The sequence below is a fragment of the Ranitomeya variabilis genome, chromosome 4 (genome assembly GCF_051348905.1).
Source record: "Ranitomeya variabilis isolate aRanVar5 chromosome 4, aRanVar5.hap1, whole genome shotgun sequence".
Classification (NCBI taxonomy): domain Eukaryota; kingdom Metazoa; phylum Chordata; class Amphibia; order Anura; family Dendrobatidae; genus Ranitomeya; species Ranitomeya variabilis.
The window spans coordinates 109,276,410-109,297,215 of record NC_135235.1 but is presented as its reverse complement, the minus strand read 5'-3'; the positions used below and the strand labels follow the sequence as shown (position 1 = coordinate 109,297,215).

Sequence of the window (20,806 nt, the reverse complement as noted above, 5' to 3'; positions counted from 1 at the left end):
TGTTGGAGCCCGGGCTCTGCAGGTGGAGCAGAGTGTAGGCCGAAGCCTAATTGAACCGATTTCAAAAGTCACCTTTAACCCCCCCTCAGGGGTTACAAAGTAGAAGAGCCACAGCTTATGCAGCAGCAGTGCTGCGCAAGTCAAAGGTTGCTCTTGTAATTTTTCTCCTTGCACACGCTGAATGGAACACGTATAACATTTAGCCCTTTATACAGTCAAACTGTGTAATGGAGGCGAGAGTTCCCTTTGTAATGAGACGCAGCACAGGTGTCAAGAATCCCACCTTGGTGCTGGGTGCAGCCTCCCGAGCGTTGTTATTTGCTGTACAGGAGTCTGCGCTGTCGTGTTATCCCCTGGCCTAGCGCCGTTAGCGCTGCCCATCTTCTGGCATCATGTAATGTCGGCCGGTGCGGTTCGCGATGACCATGAATCCCAGCCCCGCAGTGTCTTAACATTGTTAAAACACTGCGGGGCTGGGATTCAGGGCCTGGCGCAGCACATATGTTCGCCTCTCACACTCGGGTCCTTACACCCGCTTCAGACTGTGCGGCGTCATCTGATCCCTTATCGCATGCCACGGCCATGAAGCCGCACAGTCCGAAGAAGGCGGAAGGAGAGGAGGGACAGGCGAACTGATGCACTGATCCTGCCCATCAATCACACCCTCGCAGTCCCAATAAATAAGACACCGAGGGGCGTTGTGTGGGTCAGGGCGGCCGCAGAGGCGCAGGCAGCCAAACAATGATGCCAGAAGACGGGCAGCGTTACCAAGGAGCTTGTTGCGTGTGTCAATACAAAGTCAAATCACACCTGAGGGACGTTTTAATGGTCACAGAGGACACATTTTAGACGTGTTCACTTCAACATGGGCAAGGAGAATAAGTTTCTGAGCCACCTTGAACACATGCAGCATTACTGCTGTTCAAGGTAGCTGTAAAACATAGAAACACCTGGGGGAGGGGGGACAGGTTCCCTTCAATTTCAGTTCTTGTGTCTGCGTGGCGGTCGCAGGACACGTTGCCGGCTACACAGCAGGGGAACAGCTGGCGGTGCTGAACCCCACTGACACATTGGCTGGTGTTTTTCTCTGTGCAGCTAGCACATCTGGGCAAAAACTGGCGGTGTTAGAGCCCAGGGTCAGCAGGAGGAGCAGGGGGAGCGGAGTGTAGGCCGAAGCCTGCACTCGAGCAAGTTGAAAGGAAACCTTTAACCCCCCCCCCCCCCAGGCGTTTGTAGCTGAAAGAGCCATTGTGTACAGCACTAATGCTGGAAAAGGTAAACTTAGCTCTTTTAATTATGGTCCTTGTACATGCGGAACCAAACATTTATGAAATGTGTCTCCTCACAGCGTTAAACCGTCCGGTAGGTGGAACTTTCCTTTGTCGTGTGACGCAGCACAGCCATCATTTTTACCCCCTTGGCGCTGTGCGCCCCCTCCTCAGCGTTGTTTGAATCTGTCCCGGAGCCTGCGCTGTTAGGTTAGCCCTTGGCCATGCACACATGTTGCGCTGCCCGTCTTCTGACCTCATTTGGTGTCAGGCTGGCTGCGCCTGTGCGGGTGCGCTGGCCGAGATCCCGCCTCGCAGTGTCGTCTAATGTAATCCCACCGCGGGCCTGTGATCCGTGCCCGTGCGCAGTGCATATCCTCTCCTCTCACTCCCCTCCCTACGGCTTTTTCAGACTGTGCGGTGTCACGGCCGTGGCATGCTATTAGGGACCAGCTGACATCGCACAGTCTGAAGAAGCCGTAGGGAGGGGAGTGAGAGGAGAGGATATGCACTGCGCACGGGCACGGATCACAGGCCCGCGGTGGGATTACATTAGACGACACTGCGAGGCGGGATCTCGGCCAGCGCACCCGCACAGGCGCAGCCAGCCTGACACCAAATGAGGTCAGAAGACGGGCAGCGCAACATGTGTGCATGGCCAAGGGCTAACCTAACAGCGCAGGCTCCGGGACAGATTCAAACAACGCTGAGGAGGGGGCGCACGGCGCCAAGGGGGTAAAAATGATGGCTGTGCTGCGTCACACGACAAAGGAAAGTTCCACCTACCGGACGGTTTAACGCTGTGTGGGGACACATTTCATAAGTGTTAGGTTCAGCATGTGCAAGGAGCATCACGAAAAGAGGCACTTTTTCCCTTTGCATTGTTACTGCTGCACAAGGTGGCTCCTTCAGTAACAAACGCCTGGGGGGGGGGGGGGTCAGGTTCCCTTACATTTAACTTGTTGTGTCTGCGTGGCGGTCGCAGTACACGTTGCCGTATACACAGCAGGGGAACAGCTGGCGGTGCTGAACCCCACTAACACATTGGCGAGGTGTTTGGCTCTGTGCGTACAGCACTTCTGGACGGCAACTAGCGGTGTTGGAGCCCAGGGACAGGTGGAGGAGGAGGAGGTTGGAGGAGGTTGGAGGAGGTAGGAGGGATTGCCACACACACAGCAGGGGAACAGCTGACGTTACTGAACCCCAATAACAGAGGAGGGACTGTTGACTGTGCGTACAGCACTTCTGGACGGCAACTGGCGGTGTTGGAGCCCAGGGACAGGTGGAGGAGGAGGAGGTTGGAGGAGGTAGGAGGGATTGCCACACACACAGCAGGGGAACAGCTGACGTTACTGAACCCCAATAACAGAGGAGGGACTGTTGACTGTGCGTACAGCACTTCTGGACGGCAACTGGCGGTGTTGGAGCCCAGGGACAGGTGGAGGAGGAGGAGGTTGGAGGAGGTAGGAGGAGGTAGGAGGGATTGCCACACACACAGCAGGGGAACAGCTGACGTTACTGAACCCCAATAACAGAGGAGGGACTGTTGACTGTGCGTACAGCACTTCTGGACGGCAACTGGCGGTGTTGGAGCCCAGGGACAGGTGGAGGAGGAGGAGGTTGGAGGAGGTAGGAGGGATTGCCACACACACAGCAGGGGAACAGCTGACGTTACTGAACCCCAATAACAGAGGAGGGACTGTTGACTGTGCGTACAGCACTTCTGGACGGCAACTGGCGGTGTTGGAGCCCAGGGACAGGTGGAGGAGGAGGAGGTTGGAGGAGGTAGGAGGGATTGCCACACACACAGCAGGGGAACAGCTGACGTTACTGAACCCCAATAACAGAGGAGCGACTGTTGACTGTGCGTACAGCACTTCTGGACGGCAACTGGCGGTGTTGGAGCCCAGGGACAGGTGGAGGAGGAGGAGGTTGGAGGAGGTAGGAGGGATTGCCACACACACAGCAGGGGAACAGCTGACGTTACTGAACCCCAATAACAGAGGAGCGACTGTTGACTGTGCGTACAGCACTTCTGGACGGCAACTGGCGGTGTTGGAGCCCAGGGACAGGTGGAGGAGGAGGAGGTTGGAGGAGGTAGGAGGGATTGCCACACACACAGCAGGGGAACAGCTGACGTTACTGAACCCCAATAACAGAGGAGGGACTGTTGACTGTGCGTACAGCACTTCTGGACGGCAACTGGCGGTGTTGGAGCCCAGGGACAGGTGGAGGAGGAGGAGGTTGGAGGAGGTAGGAGGGATTGCCACACACACAGCAGGGGAACAGCTGACGTTACTGAACCCCAATAACAGAGGAGGGACTGTTGACTGTGCGTACAGCACTTCTGGACGGCAACTGGCGGTGTTGGAGCCCAGGGACAGGTGGAGGAGGAGGAGGTTGGAGGAGGTAGGAGGGATTGCCACACACACAGCAGGGGAACAGCTGACGTTACTGAACCCCAATAACAGAGGAGGGACTGTTGACTGTGCGTACAGCACTTCTGGACGGCAACTGGCGGTGTTGGAGCCCAGGGACAGGTGGAGGAGGAGGAGGTAGGAGGAGGTAGGAGGGATTGCCACACACACAGCAGGGGAACAGCTGACGTTACTGAACCCCAATAACAGAGGAGGGACTGTTGACTGTGCGTACAGCACTTCTGGACGGCAACTGGCGGTGTTGGAGCCCAGGGACAGGTGGAGGAGGAGGAGGTTGGAGGAGGTAGGAGGGATTGCCACACACACAGCAGGGGAACAGCTGACGTTACTGAACCCCAATAACAGAGGAGCGACTGTTGACTGTGCGTACAGCACTTCTGGACGGCAACTGGCGGTGTTGGAGCCCAGGGACAGGTGGAGGAGGAGGAGGTTGGAGGAGGTAGGAGGGATTGCCACACACACAGCAGGGGAACAGCTGACGTTACTGAACCCCAATAACAGAGGAGCGACTGTTGACTGTGCGTACAGCACTTCTGGACGGCAACTGGCGGTGTTGGAGCCCAGGGACAGGTGGAGGAGGAGGAGGTTGGAGGAGGTAGGAGGGATTGCCACACACACAGCAGGGGAACAGCTGACGTTACTGAACCCCAATAACAGAGGAGCGACTGTTGACTGTGCGTACAGCACTTCTGGACGGCAACTGGCGGTGTTGGAGCCCAGGGACAGGTGGAGGAGGAGGAGGTTGGAGGAGGTAGGAGGAGGTAGGAGGGATTGCCACACACACAGCAGGGGAACAGCTGACGTTACTGAACCCCAATAACAGAGGAGGGACTGTTGACTGTGCGTACAGCACTTCTGGACGGCAACTGGCGGTGTTGGAGCCCAGGGACAGGTGGAGGAGGAGGAGGTTGGAGGAGGTAGGAGGGATTGCCACACACACAGCAGGGGAACAGCTGACGTTACTGAACCCCAATAACAGAGGAGGGACTGTTGACTGTGCGTACAGCACTTCTGGACGGCAACTGGCGGTGTTGGAGCCCAGGGACAGGTGGAGGAGGAGGAGGTTGGAGGAGGTAGGAGGGATTGCCACACACACAGCAGGGGAACAGCTGACGTTACTGAACCCCAATAACAGAGGAGCGACTGTTGACTGTGCGTACAGCACTTCTGGACGGCAACTGGCGGTGTTGGAGCCCAGGGACAGGTGGAGGAGGAGGAGGTTGGAGGAGGTAGGAGGGATTGCCACACACACAGCAGGGGAACAGCTGACGTTACTGAACCCCAATAACAGAGGAGCGACTGTTGACTGTGCGTACAGCACTTCTGGACGGCAACTGGCGGTGTTGGAGCCCAGGGACAGGTGGAGGAGGAGGAGGTTGGAGGAGGTAGGAGGGATTGCCACACACACAGCAGGGGAACAGCTGACGTTACTGAACCCCAATAACAGAGGAGGGACTGTTGACTGTGCGTACAGCACTTCTGGACGGCAACTGGCGGTGTTGGAGCCCAGGGACAGGTGGAGGAGGAGGAGGTTGGAGGAGGTAGGAGGGATTGCCACACACACAGCAGGGGAACAGCTGACGTTACTGAACCCCAATAACAGAGGAGGGACTGTTGACTGTGCGTACAGCACTTCTGGACGGCAACTGGCGGTGTTGGAGCCCAGGGACAGGTGGAGGAGGAGGAGGTTGGAGGAGGTAGGAGGGATTGCCACACACACAGCAGGGGAACAGCTGACGTTACTGAACCCCAATAACAGAGGAGGGACTGTTGACTGTGCGTACAGCACTTCTGGACGGCAACTGGCGGTGTTGGAGCCCAGGGACAGGTGGAGGAGGAGGAGGTAGGAGGAGGTAGGAGGGATTGCCACACACACAGCAGGGGAACAGCTGACGTTACTGAACCCCAATAACAGAGGAGGGACTGTTGACTGTGCGTACAGCACTTCTGGACGGCAACTGGCGGTGTTGGAGCCCAGGGACAGGTGGAGGAGGAGGAGGTTGGAGGAGGTAGGAGGGATTGCCACACACACAGCAGGGGAACAGCTGACGTTACTGAACCCCAATAACAGAGGAGCGACTGTTGACTGTGCGTACAGCACTTCTGGACGGCAACTGGCGGTGTTGGAGCCCAGGGACAGGTGGAGGAGGAGGAGGTTGGAGGAGGTAGGAGGGATTGCCACACACACAGCAGGGGAACAGCTGACGTTACTGAACCCCAATAACAGAGGAGCGACTGTTGACTGTGCGTACAGCACTTCTGGACGGCAACTGGCGGTGTTGGAGCCCAGGGACAGGTGGAGGAGGAGGAGGTTGGAGGAGGTAGGAGGGATTGCCACACACACAGCAGGGGAACAGCTGACGTTACTGAACCCCAATAACAGAGGAGCGACTGTTGGGACTGTGCGTACAGCACTACCAGGCAACAACTAGCGGTGTTGGAGCCCAGGGACAGGTGGAAAAGCAGAGGAACACAATGTAGGCCGAAGCCTGAGAAAGTCGAAAGGGAACCTTTAACCCCCCCCAAGGCGTTTGTAGCTGAAAGAGCCAGCTTGTGCAGCACAAAAGATGCAAAAGGAAAAGGTGGCTCTTTTCATCATGCTCCTTGCAAACACAGAACTAAACACTTATAAAATGTGTCCCCTGCAACCGTAAAACCGTCCCGGAGGTGGGACTTTCCTTCGTAATGTGACGCAGCCCAGCCGTCATTCCTACCCCCCCGGCGCCGCGCACCGGCTCCTCAGCGTTGTTTTATTCCGTCCAGGAGCCTGCGCTGTTATGTTATCCCGTGGCCAGGCACACTTAGCGCTGCCCGTCTTCTGGCATCATTTGGTGTCTGGATGGCTGCGCCTGTGCGGCCGCGCTGGCAGAGAGCCCGCCTCGCAGTGTCTTCTGATTTAATCCCACTGGGGGCCTGGGATCCATGGACATGCGCAGTGCATATCTGAACCTCCACCTCTCACTCATCTCCCTATGGCTTCTTCAGACTGTGCGGTGTCACGGCCGTGGCATGCTGTTAGGGACCAGCTGACACCGAACAGTCTGAAGAAGCCATAGGGAAATGAGTGAGAGGTGGAGGTTCAGATATGCACTGCGCATGTCCATGGATCCCAGGCCCCCAGTGGGATTAAATCAGAAGACACTGCGAGGCGGGCTCTCTGCCAGCGTGGCCGCACAGGCGCAGCCATCCAGACACCAAATGATGCCAGAAGACGGGCAGCGCTAAGTGTGCCTGGCCACGGGATAACATAACAGCGCAGGCTCCTGGACGGAATAAAACAACGCTGAGGAGCCGGTGCGCGGCGCCGGGGGGGTAGGAATGACGGCTGGGCTGCGTCACATTACGAAGGAAAGTCCCACCTCCGGGACGGTTTTACGGTATCAGTGGACACATTTTATAAGTGTTAAGTTCTGCGTGTGCAAGGAGCTAAACAAAAATAGCTACCTTTTCCTTGGGCAGCATTACTGCTGCACAAGGTGGCTCTTTCAGTAACAAACGCCTTGGGGGGGGGGGGGGACAGATTCCCTTACATTTCAGTTGTTGTGTCAGCGTGGCGGTCGCATGACACATTGCCGGCTACACAGCTGGGGATCAGCTGACGTTACTGAAACCCAATAACACTGGGTCGTATGTTTTGACTGTGCAGACGGCACGTCTGAGCCTCAACTGGCGGTGTTGGAGCCCAGGAATTTAAGTTCAGGTGGTAGAAAGATGAACACAACAGGAGACCTGGATAACGTATACAGTGACCTAATTATTCAATCAGGAGGAGGAGTGGCAAATTCCGGCGAGATCCAGGCCTTGTTCATTTTCAGGAAAGTAAGCCGGTCAACGTTATCGGAGGATAGTCGCATGCGACGGTCAGTTAGTACACCACCTGCAGCACTAAAGACACGTTCCGATAATACACTGGCCGCAGGGCAAGACAGCACCTCCAATGCATACTGGCTTAGCTCTGGCCATGTATCCAGCTTTGAGACCCAAAACTTGAAAGGGGAAGAGCCGTCTGGGAGTACAGCAAGAGGGCAAGACATGTAGTCTGTCACCATCTGACGGAACCGTTGCCTCCTGCTGACTGGAGCCGTCTGTGATGGTGTAGACTTTTGTGGCGGGCACAGAAAACTGTGCCACAGTTCGGCCATACTGGTCTTGCCTTGGGCAGAGGCACTGCTTCTGCTCCCTCTTTGTGCAGAGCCTCCACCACGGCCTGGACGCACTGAGCTGCTTTGGAATGCACTAGCAGCACTTCTCTCAGTTGGAATGGAGAAGATGATGGAATTGACCAGTGTGTCTTGGTACTCCCGCATTTTTCGCTCCCGGTTCAACGGTGTGATGAGGCTTTCTACGTTGTCCCGGTAGCGAGGATCGAGGAGGGTGAACACCCAATAATCAGACATGTTGAGAATGTGGGCGATGCGGCGGTCGTTTCTCAGGCACTGCAGCATGTAATCCACCATGTGCTGCAGACTGCCAACTGCCCAAGAAACGCTGTCCCCTGCTGGAGGCGTGATCTCTGCCCGCTCGTCATCACCCCACCCTCGCTGTACACACTGAGTACTGGACAATTGTGTAACTCCCTCCTCTGGACGGATGTCTTCCTCCTCCATTGACTCCTCCTCATCCTCCTCACAAACGGTCCCCTGCCTACGCGTTTGTGAGGAACCACGTGGCGCTGACTGTCCAGAAGATGATGGAAATGGTGAATCCTCATCCTCCACCTCTTCCACAACATCATCCCTTAGCGCTTGCAGTGATTTTTCAAGCAGGCAGATAAGGGGGACAGTCATGCTGACTAGTGCATCATCTGCACTCGCCATCCGCGTGGAATAATCAAAGGGACGCAAAACCTGGCAGACGTCATTCATAGTGGCCCACTCTGTGGTTGTGAAGTCTGTACGGCGCTGACTGCGACTTTTTTGCGCCTGAAGCAGCTGGTACTCCATTACAGCTTGCTGCTGCTCACACAACCGCTCCAACATATGTAACGTGGAATTCCACCTGGTAGGTAGGTCACATATGATGCGATGTTCCGGCAGGCGGTGTCGGCGCTGCAGAGCCGCAATGCGCGCTTTTGCCGTGCTGGAACGCCGCAAGTGAGCACACTCTAGGCGGACCTTGTGCAGCAGTGCATCAAGATCCGGATAGTCCCTCAAAAAGCTCTGCACGACCAAATTGAGCACATGTGCCAGACATGGGATGTGAGTGAGGTTGCCGAGGCCCAGAGCTGCCACCAGATTTCGGCCATTATCACACACTACCATGCCTGGCTGGAGATTCGCTGGCACAAACCACACATCGCTCTCCTGCTTGATGGCATTCCAGAGCTCCTGTGCTGTGTGGCTACGATTCCCCAAGAAAATTAATTTCAAGACGGCCTGTTGACGTTTGGCCACGGCTGTGCTCATGTCGGTCGTAACAGGTACACGTTCATCACGGGTCCATGTGGAGGTGGACTGTGACGGCTCCTGCAGCGATGATTCTGAGGAACTGGTGTAAGAGGAGGAGTCAATGCGTACAGAATGGATTCCTGCAATCCTTGGAGTGGGCAGGACACGTCCTGCGCCACTCGCACGGTCTGTACCCGGCTCAACGACATTAACCCAATGGGCAGTGAGGGAAAGGTATCGCCCCTGTCCATGTTGACTGGTCCACGCATCGGTGGTGAGGTGGACCTTGCTACTGACGGCGTTCAGTAGCGCGTGTTTTATGTGTCCCTCCACATGCTTCTGCAGGGCAGGGACGGCTTGCCTGCTGAAGTAAAAGCGGCTGGGCACATTGTACTGTGGGACTGCCAATGACATCAAGTCACGGAAGCTGTCAGTCTCCACCAGCCTGAATGACAGCATTTCCAGTGACAGAAGTTTGGCAATGCCTGCAGTCAGAGCCTGTGCTCGTGGGTGGTTTGACGAGAAAGGCCGCCTTTTCTCCCATGCCTGTACTACCGATGGCTGTAGACTGGGCTGGGAGTGTGTGGATGACTGGGAAAGTGGCGCTGCGGGTGGAATTACAGCGGGTCTCTGGACAACAGGGGCAGAGGTTCTTCCACGGCGATCCTGGGAGGACGCCGAACCAGCTGCGTGTGAGGTAGAGGAAGAGGCAACACGAGCTGAAGAGGTGGTAGCTGCCGCTGTTGGTTGGCCTACCTCTTCAGTGTGTTTTTCTAACTCCGCCGGGTGCCTGTTGCGCACATGTTTCCACATGTTGGAGGTATTGAGGTTGCTGACATTTTTCCCTCTTTTGACTTTTTGATGACACACGTTGCATCTGACATAGCAAATGTCATCTGCAACTGTGTCAAAAAAGGACCAGGCACTGCAAGTCTTGGGAGCGCCCTTTTTGGCTTTTGGAAGAGACATGCTCCTAACGGGTGCCAAAGCGGAGGCTGCAGGATCCGCAGTCTTCCCCCTCCCTCTCCCTCTTTGGGCCGTACGGGGAATCTCTTCCTCAGAGCTGCTCCCACCACCTTCCTGTCCCTCACGCCATGATGGGTCGAGGACCTCATCATCTACACTACCCTCTGCCCCCAACTGCTCCTCCTGGGTAGTCTCAGCAGCAGAGCACGCACCAGTAAGTGGCACCTGAGTGTCATCATCAGCTGATGCGGCCTGCGATGTGGTGACCGGAGCCACTGGCCCACCCGCCTCTTCAGAGGAAGACAGAAAAAGCTGTTGGGCATCACTGCACCCTGCCTCTTCTTCCATTTCTCCAATGCTGCTTGGCTGGCCCCCTGTTTCCAAGCCAAGAGATTCAGAGAACAGAAGTAGAGACGGCTCCTGTCCTGGGCTCTCTGTCTGCCTGGGCAATTTGGCAGGTGGTGAAGAGACAGATGGCTGCTCTCCAGTGCTCTGTGTCTGAGAGGATGTGGCACTAATGGAAGTTGATGCATTAGCTGCCATCCATCCGACAACAGCTTCAATTTGTTCTTCACGCAGCAGCGGTGTACGGCGCTCGGACACAAAGCTTCGCATGAACGACTGTTGCCTGGTGAAAGTGGGTGCTGATGAGTCACCGGTGCCCGCAGCAGGCACAGAATCCCCACGTCCCCTCCCTGCTCCGCGACGGCTCCCACGCCCCCGTGCCTTACTCACTGCCTTCTTCATCTTGGTTGACTGATAAAGATAAGCAGAAAAGTACTAACGGATTTGTGTGCTTATTCCTGAGCAACTCCTCCTAACAGGTATAAGAAGCACTAATTATCTAAAGTGTGGACTAGACTTTAATATGAGCTAATGTGGCCTACAGAAATGTAAAGTGGTGTAACTGGTGTGTTTGGTGAACTTTATTATTTATTTATTTTTTGGGGGCTGAACTGACAACAGATAGAGCTGCAGTCACACGGAGACCGTGCAGACAGACGTAAACGGCGCTACAAGGCCCAAAAACCCTCCTCTACTTTATCCTATGTAGTGTTTTTCCACAAATTAGCTGGAGACGGGTGGAAAGACACTAATAGGATTTTTTTGAATAAATTAGCAGCAGACTACACTATTTGGAAAAAAAAGAAAATTGATTTGGCGGTATGACGCAGTGAAAAACCCTGAGCTGGAGACAACCAGGCTATAGCTGCTCACAGATTACAGGGCGAGCTGCAGTCACACGGAGACCGTGCAGACAGCCGTAAACGGCGCTGCAAGGCCCAAAAACCCTCCTCTACTTTATCCTATGTAGTGTTTTTCCACAAATTAGCTGGAGACGGGTGGAAAGACACTAATAGGATTTTTTTAAATTAATTAGCAGCAGACTACACTACTTTGAAAAAAAAGAAAATTGATTTGGCAGTATGACGCAGTGAAAAACCCTGAGCTGGAGACAACCAGGCTATAGCTGCTCACAGATTACAGGGCGAGCTGCAGTCACACGGAGACCGTGCAGACAGCCGTAAACGGCGCTGCAAGGCCCAAAAACCCTCCTCTACTTTATCCTATGTAGTGTTTTTCCACAAATTAGCTGGAGACGGGTGGAAAGACACTAATAGGATTTTTTTAAATTAATTAGCAGCAGACTACACTACTTTGAAAAAAAAGAAAATTGATTTGGCGGTATGACGCAGTGAAAAACCCTGAGCTGGAGACAACCAGGCTACAGCTGCTCACAGATTACAGGGCGAGCTGCAGTCACACGGAGACCGTGCAGACAGCCGTAAACGGCGCTGCAAGGCCCAAAAACCCTCCTCTACTTTATCCTATGTAGTGTTTTTCCACAAATTAGCTGGAGACGGGTGGAAAGACACTAATAGGATTTTTTTAAATTAATTAGCAGCAGACTACACTACTTTGAAAAAAAAGAAAATTGATTTGGCGGTATGACGCAGTGAAAAACCCTGAGCTGGAGACAACCAGGCTACAGCTGCTCACAGATTACAGGGCGAGCTGCAGTCACACGGAGACCGTGCAGACAGCCGTAAACGGCGCTGCAAGGCCCAAAAACCCTCCTCTACTTTATCCTATGTAGTGTTTTTCCACAAATTAGCTGGAGACGGGTGGAAAGACACTAATAGGATTTTTTTAAATTAATTAGCAGCAGACTACACTACTTTGAAAAAAAAGAAAATTGATTTGGCGGTATGACGCAGTGAAAAACCCTGAGCTGGAGACAACCAGGCTACAGCTGCTCACAGATTACAGGGCGAGCTGCAGTCACACGGAGACCGTGCAGACAGCCGTAAACGGCGCTGCAAGGCCCAAAAACCCTCCTCTACTTTATCCTATGTAGTGTTTTTCCACAAATTAGCTGGAGACGGGTGGAAAGACACTAATAGGATTTTTTTGAATAAATTAGCAGCAGACTACACTACTTGGGAAAAAAAAAAAAAAAAGGAACAGTATGAGGCAATGAACCACCCTCCCTGAACTGAATACAACCAACTATGGATGGCCTATGTGGCTGCACTCAGACTGGAGACTGGGCTGCACTCACACACACACACACACAGACCCTGCAGATCGCTGTGAAAACAGCGCTACAAGGCAAAAGCAAGGTGAATAGTAGGTGAACACAGCGGTTGCTAAATTAGCCTTTGGAAAGCACAAAGAAGCAAATCGCTATCTCTAAACTGTCCCTCAGTCAGCAAACAGCGTCCTGTCACTAACTGAATTCACAGCAGAGTGATCGCAAAATGGCGCCAGCGACTTTTAAACTGCATCATGACATCATTACACCAGCCAATCACAGCCTTGCCAGTAGTTTCATGCCCTCCATGCTAAACAGGATGTGCCCACACTTGGAATCAATCTCATTGGCTGAATTTCTGCTTTTTGAATCTTAGAACTTCCGATTCCGGTATCCGATACGCGGCAAGTATCGGAATCCCGGTATCGGAATTCCGATACCGCAAGTATCGGCCGATACCCGATACTTGCGGTATCGGAATGCTCAACACTACTGATGAGTCCAAATTTGAGATCTTTGGTTCCAACCACCGTGTCTTTGTGTGATGCAGAAAAGGTGAACGGATGGACTCTACATGCCTGGTTCCCACCATGAAGCATGGAGGAGGTGTGACAGTGTGGGGGTGCTTTGCTGGTGACACTGTTGGGGATTTATTCAAAATTGAAGGCATACTGAACCAGCATGGCTACCACAGCATCTTGCAGTGGCATGCTATTCCATCCGGTTTGCGTTTAGTTGGACCATCATTTATTTTTCAGGACAATGACCCCAAACACACCTCCAGGCTGTGTAAGGGCTTTGTGACCAAGAAGGAGAGTGATGGGGAGCTACGCTATAGGACCTTGCCTTCACAGTCACCAGACCTGAACCCAATCGAGATGGTTTGGGGTGAGCTGGACCGAAGAGTGAAGGCAAAAGAGCCAACAAGTGCTAAGCATCTCTGGGAACTCCTTCAAGATTGTTGGAAGACTATTCCTGGTGACTACCTCTTGAAGCTCATCAAGAGAATGCCAAGAGTGTGCAAAGCAGTCATCAAAGCAAAGGTGGTTACTTTGAAGAACCTAGAATATAAGACATAATTTCAGTTGTTTCACACAATTCCACACGTGTTAATTCATAGTTTTGATGCCTTCAGTGTGAATGTACAATTTTCATAGTCATGAAAATACAGAAAAATCTTTAAATGAGAAGGTGTGTCCAAACTTTTGGTCTGTACTGTATATAAAAAAATAAATAAATAAAAATCAGGTTCCTCTCATCATGTTCTCATACACTTTATGCAGTTAATAGCCCTCTGTGTCTGTACTGCTACATACTTAGGCAGTTAACTAGTTCATGCAGCTTTACATGAACACCCGAGCCTTACACTATGGCTGGTCCAAATAACTACAGCAATTGTTACCATCCACCTCTCGTGTCTCCCCTTTTCCTCATAGTTTGTAAGCTTGCGAGCAGGGCCCTCACTCCTCTTGGTATCTATTTTGAACTGTGATTTCTGTTATGCTGTAATGTCTATTGTCTGTACAAGTCCCCTCTATAATTTGTAAAGCGCTGCGGAATATGTTGGGGCTATATAAATAAAATTATTATTATTATTATTATTATTATTTGTACACTTGTAGGTTACAAAAAGTGAGGGGAGTGTAACATGACTATATAACATATAATCACAGCTGTATCCAGCATTATAATAATACAGCACAGCCCCCATAGAATGTAATACAGCCAGCCCCCATAGAATATAATGCAGCACAGCCCCATAGAATGTAATGCAGCACAGCCCGCATAGAATGTAATACAGCCAGCTCCCATAGAATGTAATGAAGCCAGCCCCCATAGAATGTAATACAGCCAGCCCCCATAGAATGTAATACAGCACAGCCCCCATAGAATGTAATGCAGCACAGCCCCCATAGAATGTAATGCAGCACAGCCCCCATAGAATGTAATGCAGCACAGCCCCCACAGAATGTAATGCAGCCAGTCCCCATAGAATGTAATGCAGCCAGTCCCCATAGAATGTAATGCAGCCAGTCCCCATAGAATGTAATGCAGCACAGCCCCATAGAATGTAATGCAGCACAGCCCCCATAGAATGTAATACAGCACAGCCCCCATAGAATGTAATACAGCACTGCCCCCATAGAATGTAATGCAGCCCCCCCCCCCAATAGCCCCACAATCCAGTTATCACTCATTGATATATATATAATAATAATAAAAAAACCCACTCTCCTCACGTCTCCTCTTGCCCCGCGTTGCTCCTGGCTCCGGTCTCACCAGCTGCAGTCTGCCCGCCCGACACACAGCAGGTGCGCGATGATATGACGTCATCGCGCATCCGCAGTGTCAGAGGCAGAGCGGGGAATGATGGGAGAGGGAATGACAGCAGACGCTCTCTCCTCCATCATTGCTTTCAACTGTACCGGCGTCTATGATGAGGCGGGGAGTGTGCCGACAGCGGCACACTCGAGCGGCCCACTACTGCCACCGGCCCTTCTGGCATTTGCCAGAACTGCCCGATGGCCAGTCCGGCCCTGTCTGACACCATGCTACCTCGGCACTGAAAGCCCCTCTTCCAGGAGGAAATGAACATTATTTACCCTTGCAGGCTCGCTCTTTCACAGAGGTGGAGCCGGCATGGGGGTGCTGGGGGGGCTAAAGTTAATTTCCTCCCGGCAGAGGGTCTATCAGTGTTGCGGCCGCCCAATGTCAGAACTTTATTAAGTTGCATAATAACCCCATAAGTGCAGGTTAATAGCATTATTTCATATCACAGGTTCTCTTTAAATCTGCTCTGGGGGGAAGTAAAAGAGTTGTTAAAAAGCTCACTACTGATGTTTCCATTTCTTCTTTGCCTGTTTCCTCTCACTGCTCCTCACTTCTCCTCCCCCTTGGCTAATTCACATGACACTTGCAGTCTATCATGTCTTGGCAAGAAGATTCAAGCTGCTTTTTTTAGTGTTTGTGAGTGAATGATAAGTTCAGGAAAAACGCAGGAGGAGAAGACGTGTCTGATTAGTGGGGATGGAAGTAGACTTCTCTGCTAAAATAAATTTTGTTTTCCTATAGTCACCTATAAGTAAAGTTCCTTTTTTACAGGTTATTTAAACTCAAAAGTAAACAACTTACCTAAAGCAACATTGTATAGTCCCATCATCATCACAGTTACATTCTAGACAGTCTTTTGCTCTCCACGATGATCCATATTCATGAAGTTTTCCATCATAATTACATCCTAGAAAATAAAAGTACTTATTAATAACAAATTGCTCATGCAGAACCAGCAGCCCTCTTGTCTATTACTTTTTCTCGTATAGCATTGGCTTTTATTGGGATAAGCTATAATGCCAATAAAGAAATAGCCAAAAAACTTTTATTATCCTGGATAACCCCTTTAACTAGGTGTTTATAAAGATTTTGAAAATCCCTTCCGAATAGAGTGAATGGTATATATAACTACTAACATAGGTTGTCTACTTCCTGAAAGTGTCCAACAAAGAGATATTTTATTTAAGGTGAAAATGACAGCTTCTCCCAGAAGGATGCAAGTCCATTTTCTCCCCATAACTGTGCTTTAAGTAAAACTGCCAACCTGGAGATTAACCCTACATGTGCAGGTACATAGATTTTTTACACATGACAGATTCCCGGTAAAAAATGTAAAGTAAAAACCAGCCAGACTGTACATGATCTTGTCATCGCCCTACTCTCAAACTTACCTCCAGGATTTCCATCACTAAGCCTCTCATTTGGAATCAAAACGCAGGCGGCATTACAAACACCAACAAAGATCCCAGCACCAAACAAAGCAATTGTCAAGGAGAATTTCTGAAATAAAAGACAAAGTTTTTCAGGCTGTAAGTGTAACTGATAATTTATAGTATGTGCCCACAAGGACATTAGTACCCACTCTCCTCAAAATGGTAGTAAACCTCATGAGGATTTGTGATGGAAGTGTTGTCATTGACACATTAATAATAAACTTCAATATCAGGCTCAAAAGTAAATGTAAGATATCTGGACATTTTTGTCAGATCTTGTGCCTTAGGCTAGTTTCACATTAGCGTTTAAAACGCATCCGCAAGTGGTGGAAAAAACACATATAAACGCGTACAAACGCGGCATTTTTTAGACGCATGCGGTGTCGCATGCGGTTAAAAAAACGCCTCGTTTGTACGCGTTTATATGCGTTTTTTCCTGCGTTTGCGTTTTTGGTACGCATGATGAGAAATTTCACAAGAGAAAAATCAAGATAACCAGACACCGCCAATGGGACTACAGAGGGCGTGTATTATGGAATCTCTATATATAGACCCTAGGGCTACTGAAATTTTAACAGTTTGCTACTGTATCCTGTGTCATGATGGATCTTCGCATGGAGAGCTTTTATTTCAACCTGGATTTCAGCTTCAAGCTGTTTCTTGCCTGTGCTTTTGCTTGGGAGCTAGACAGAAATCGCGAAAGATGGAGGAGACAACGTAGGTGTTTTTTGGAGGCACCCCATTATCAAACTACGTGAGAGCCGTGGAGCCTATCACACGCTCTATGCCGAGCTTAATGCCAACCCAGAGAAATTCCAGGAATACACTAGGATGTCGCAAGACTCGTTCCGGGATTTGCTTTCTCGTGTCCAAGGAGCCATACGGCGACAGGACACCCAGCTCCGTAGAGCGATTCCACCGGAGGAACGTCTGCTGGTTACATTAAGGTACGTTCAAAATCTAAACCAATGACAGTCCAAATTTAGTGTTTTCTGACATGTTTTTTTGGGGTATTTTCCTTTCTTTCTTTAGTGTAACCACACCATAAAAAGAATAGATTGTAATGTTTTTTGTGTTTGCTTTTCTTACAGATTTCTGGCAACCGGAAAGAGTTTATCATCTCTCCACTTCCAATACCGGCTTGGAATATCCACCCTGTCCGGAATAGTTGTGGACACCTGCCAGGCTTTGTGGAATGTACTCTGGGATGAGTTTATACCCCTACCCACCTTGGACATGTGGCTTGAAATTGCGGAAAAATTCTGGCGTGTGTGTGATTTCCCCAACTGTTAAGGAGCGGTGGATGGAAAGCACATTCGCATTATCAAACTAGCCAGAACAGGATCGGAGTACTTCAATTACAAAAAATATTTTTCTGTTGTGCTCACGGCAATAGCCGATGCGAACTGTTGCTTCATCGCCGTGGACATTGGAGCTTTTGGCCGTGGCAACGATTCCCAGACTTTCAAGAACTCGGATATGGGCCGCCGTGTGTATGGCAACAATTTCAATTTTCCCCCGCCACAACCTCTCCCCAACACTCAAGGTCCACCGATGCCGTTTGTTATGGTTGGGGATGAGGCCTTTCAGATGTGTTAAAACCTACTGAAGCCCTATTCCAGTCGGGACTTGAACCACACTAGAAAGATCTTTAACTACAGACTGACCAGGGCCCGAAGATCTGTAGAGTGTACCTTTGACATTCTGGTCGCTAAATGGGGCATTCTTGCATCAGCCATAAATCTAAAAGTGGAAACAGTCGACGAGGTGGTCAAAGCCTGTGTGGTTCTGCACAAAAATATAATGGTTAAGGAGCAACCCAACATTGAACTGGATGAACCAGTTGCACACCCACTGCCCGATTTCCAGCATCACCCGCTGCGGTCAACTGCAGCCGTTGGTCACATGCGGGACCAATTTGCTGCCTTTTTCGATTCAGATATTGGACGTGTGTCATGGCAGGACAATGTTGTGTAATGGTCCTGTTGTAATTCGATCTGTACCAGTAATTTTCTACAATGATAATAATATTTCTCATTAAAAAACTTTATAATATTTCTCATTAATAAACTTTAGTTTTGGTTGTGTTGACCGTGTCTCCGGTCTTTTTCCTCTCCAAACCAAGGCTGTCCTAAAACTGGCAGAATTTGATCTGTACTTAATATCAGTTTTTGTAATCCAAAACCAGGAGTGGGTGATAAAAGCAGAGGTGCTAGTTATTATGTTAATATCATAATTTACCTCTAATTGTTCCACTCCTTGTTTTGGCTTACAAATACTGATATAAAACACTGGCCACATACTACTAGTAATGGCAGCCATAATATAAGAATGTGTAGATACTCCAGCTCCGATAAAAGATGAATGTCTTTATTAATCCAGAATTAAAAAGGTAAATCCAAAACACATACTGGACACACGGGTGAAAGCAGATGTACGGCAACGCTTTTCGATCAAACGATCTTACTCATGCCTAAGAATTTGTTACAATGAATAATATACTTATAATGGTAAAAGACCTATCACGTCGCTCTACACAGTCATGTGATCATGTTTTATGCCAAAATGTTTTGAAACCATGGGAATATTTTTGTGTGTCGCTTTACAATTATTAGCATCTCACAAGTGTTCAGTCACTCTGGTTTTTTATTTTCTTGTTGTACATCCTACATACGAGACACCGCAGGTTATACAATCCACCTTATAAACTACATTTTTGGTGTGACAATTTATGAAACTTTTAATATTATAGCTGCTAGTTTTATCTGAGTTTTGGAACGTATTCCCCAGCTATGAGTGTGCACAGGTACTACACGCTGTAGTGCCACACTTGAAAAAGCCTTTATAATCTAGCCAGGTTCTAGATATCGTTTTGAATGGCTGGGAGTTAGGGGCAATAAAGTCTCCAATCGTCTGCGCTCTTCTAGCTACCACACTTACACCATCTTTAAGAATATGCATAAGCGTGGAATCCTCATAGAGGACAGGTAACCTTTTGTTGATGATTTCTCTGATTTGATTGAATTGTGGACTGTATTGTAAAGATACATATGGCTTGTTGTCATATTTTTTCTTATTATGATTAATTTTCTTATTTGTATTTGATCTTAAAAGGTCCTCCCTAGTTTTTTTATTTGTTATAGCAATAGCTCTATCCAAAGACCAGACTGGGTATTTGCGAGCCCTAAGCTTATTCTTTAAACCATTGAATTCTCTATCTCTATCTTCTTCCCTACTACAATTCCGTTTGAGTCTCGTGAATTCTCCAGTCGGTATTGATTTAATTGTATGTGCAGGATGACTACTAGCTGCATGCAAAATCGCATTGCCGCTTATTGGTTTAACATGTGTCCTACTAGAGATACACTCTTCGACAGTACCATACAAATCAAGATCCAAAAAAGAAATATTATGTCGATCAGACACATATGTAAATTTAATACCAAAATCATTTGTATTAATGTAGTCCACAAATCCTGGTATGGCAGACACATCACCCCCCCAAATAATGAGGGTGTCATCTATGTATCTGCCATACCAGGAGATGTGGTCCACAAATGGATTATCGGCCGAATATATAAATTTTTGTTCCCAGTACGCCATAGTCAGGTTCACCAAAGAAGGTGAATATTTAGCCCCCATCGGGACTCCCGATTTCTGAACATATATTTGTCCATCGAATGAAAAGATGTTATTCTTCATAAGGAAATGTGTCACCTGTAAAGTAAAATCAATTAAATCTTGAGAAAAACTACCAGACTCCGACAAATGAAAATGCAATGCTTCCATAGCCACATTATGTGGTATACTCGTGTATAGTGACACGACATCACAACTCAACCATGTATCGTTATTTTTCCATCTCCAATTGCCGAGTGTTTTTAAAACCTCCTTTGAATCCTTGATATATCCCGGCATTTTGATGACTAATGGTTTCAATAGTGAATCCACCCATTCCCCAAGATGTTCCGTCATGTACCCAATGCCCGATACTATAGGACACATTGCTGGTATACCTTCGCTGTTATGCACTTTTGGTAAGCCATACATGATAGGCAGTTTGGGAGAATGTACAGTACATATATATATTCAGCTTGTTTTTTGTTAATAACTGCCAAACTAAGACCTTCCTCAATTATTTTTTCGATTTCTGTATTAATATCTATAGCTGGATTTCTCATTAATTTTTCATATGTAGAGGCATCTGATAAAAGTTCATACATTTTATCTGTATAATCTTGTTCATTCATGATGACTATAAGGCCTCCTTTGTCACTTTTCTTTATTATGATATTATTCAACTGCTTCAATTCATTCAACGCCCTCATTTGTTTGTGAGACAAGTTTTTACGATTATCTACATTCCAGCCATCTTTTAAAGATTTTAAATCCTTTTCAATTAGTTCCTGAAATTTGTCCATGCATTCAGCTCTCGTCTGTAGAGGAT

The 20,806-nt window shown here is 49.4% G+C and overlaps 1 protein-coding gene across 1 annotated transcript in view; it reads right to left on the bottom strand.

The window, feature by feature from the left end:
• LOC143768469 (beta-microseminoprotein-like) overlaps nt 1–20,806 on the bottom strand; it is a 75,156-nt gene that overhangs the window by 39,529 nt on the left and 14,821 nt on the right. The window contains exons 2-3 of the mRNA XM_077257150.1: nt 16,318–16,426; nt 15,728–15,833 (exon numbers count right to left, since the gene is read on the bottom strand). Of these exons, the coding sequence (XP_077113265.1) occupies nt 15,728–15,833; nt 16,318–16,426 (215 nt within the window). The remainder of the gene's footprint in view (nt 1–15,727; nt 15,834–16,317; nt 16,427–20,806) is intronic.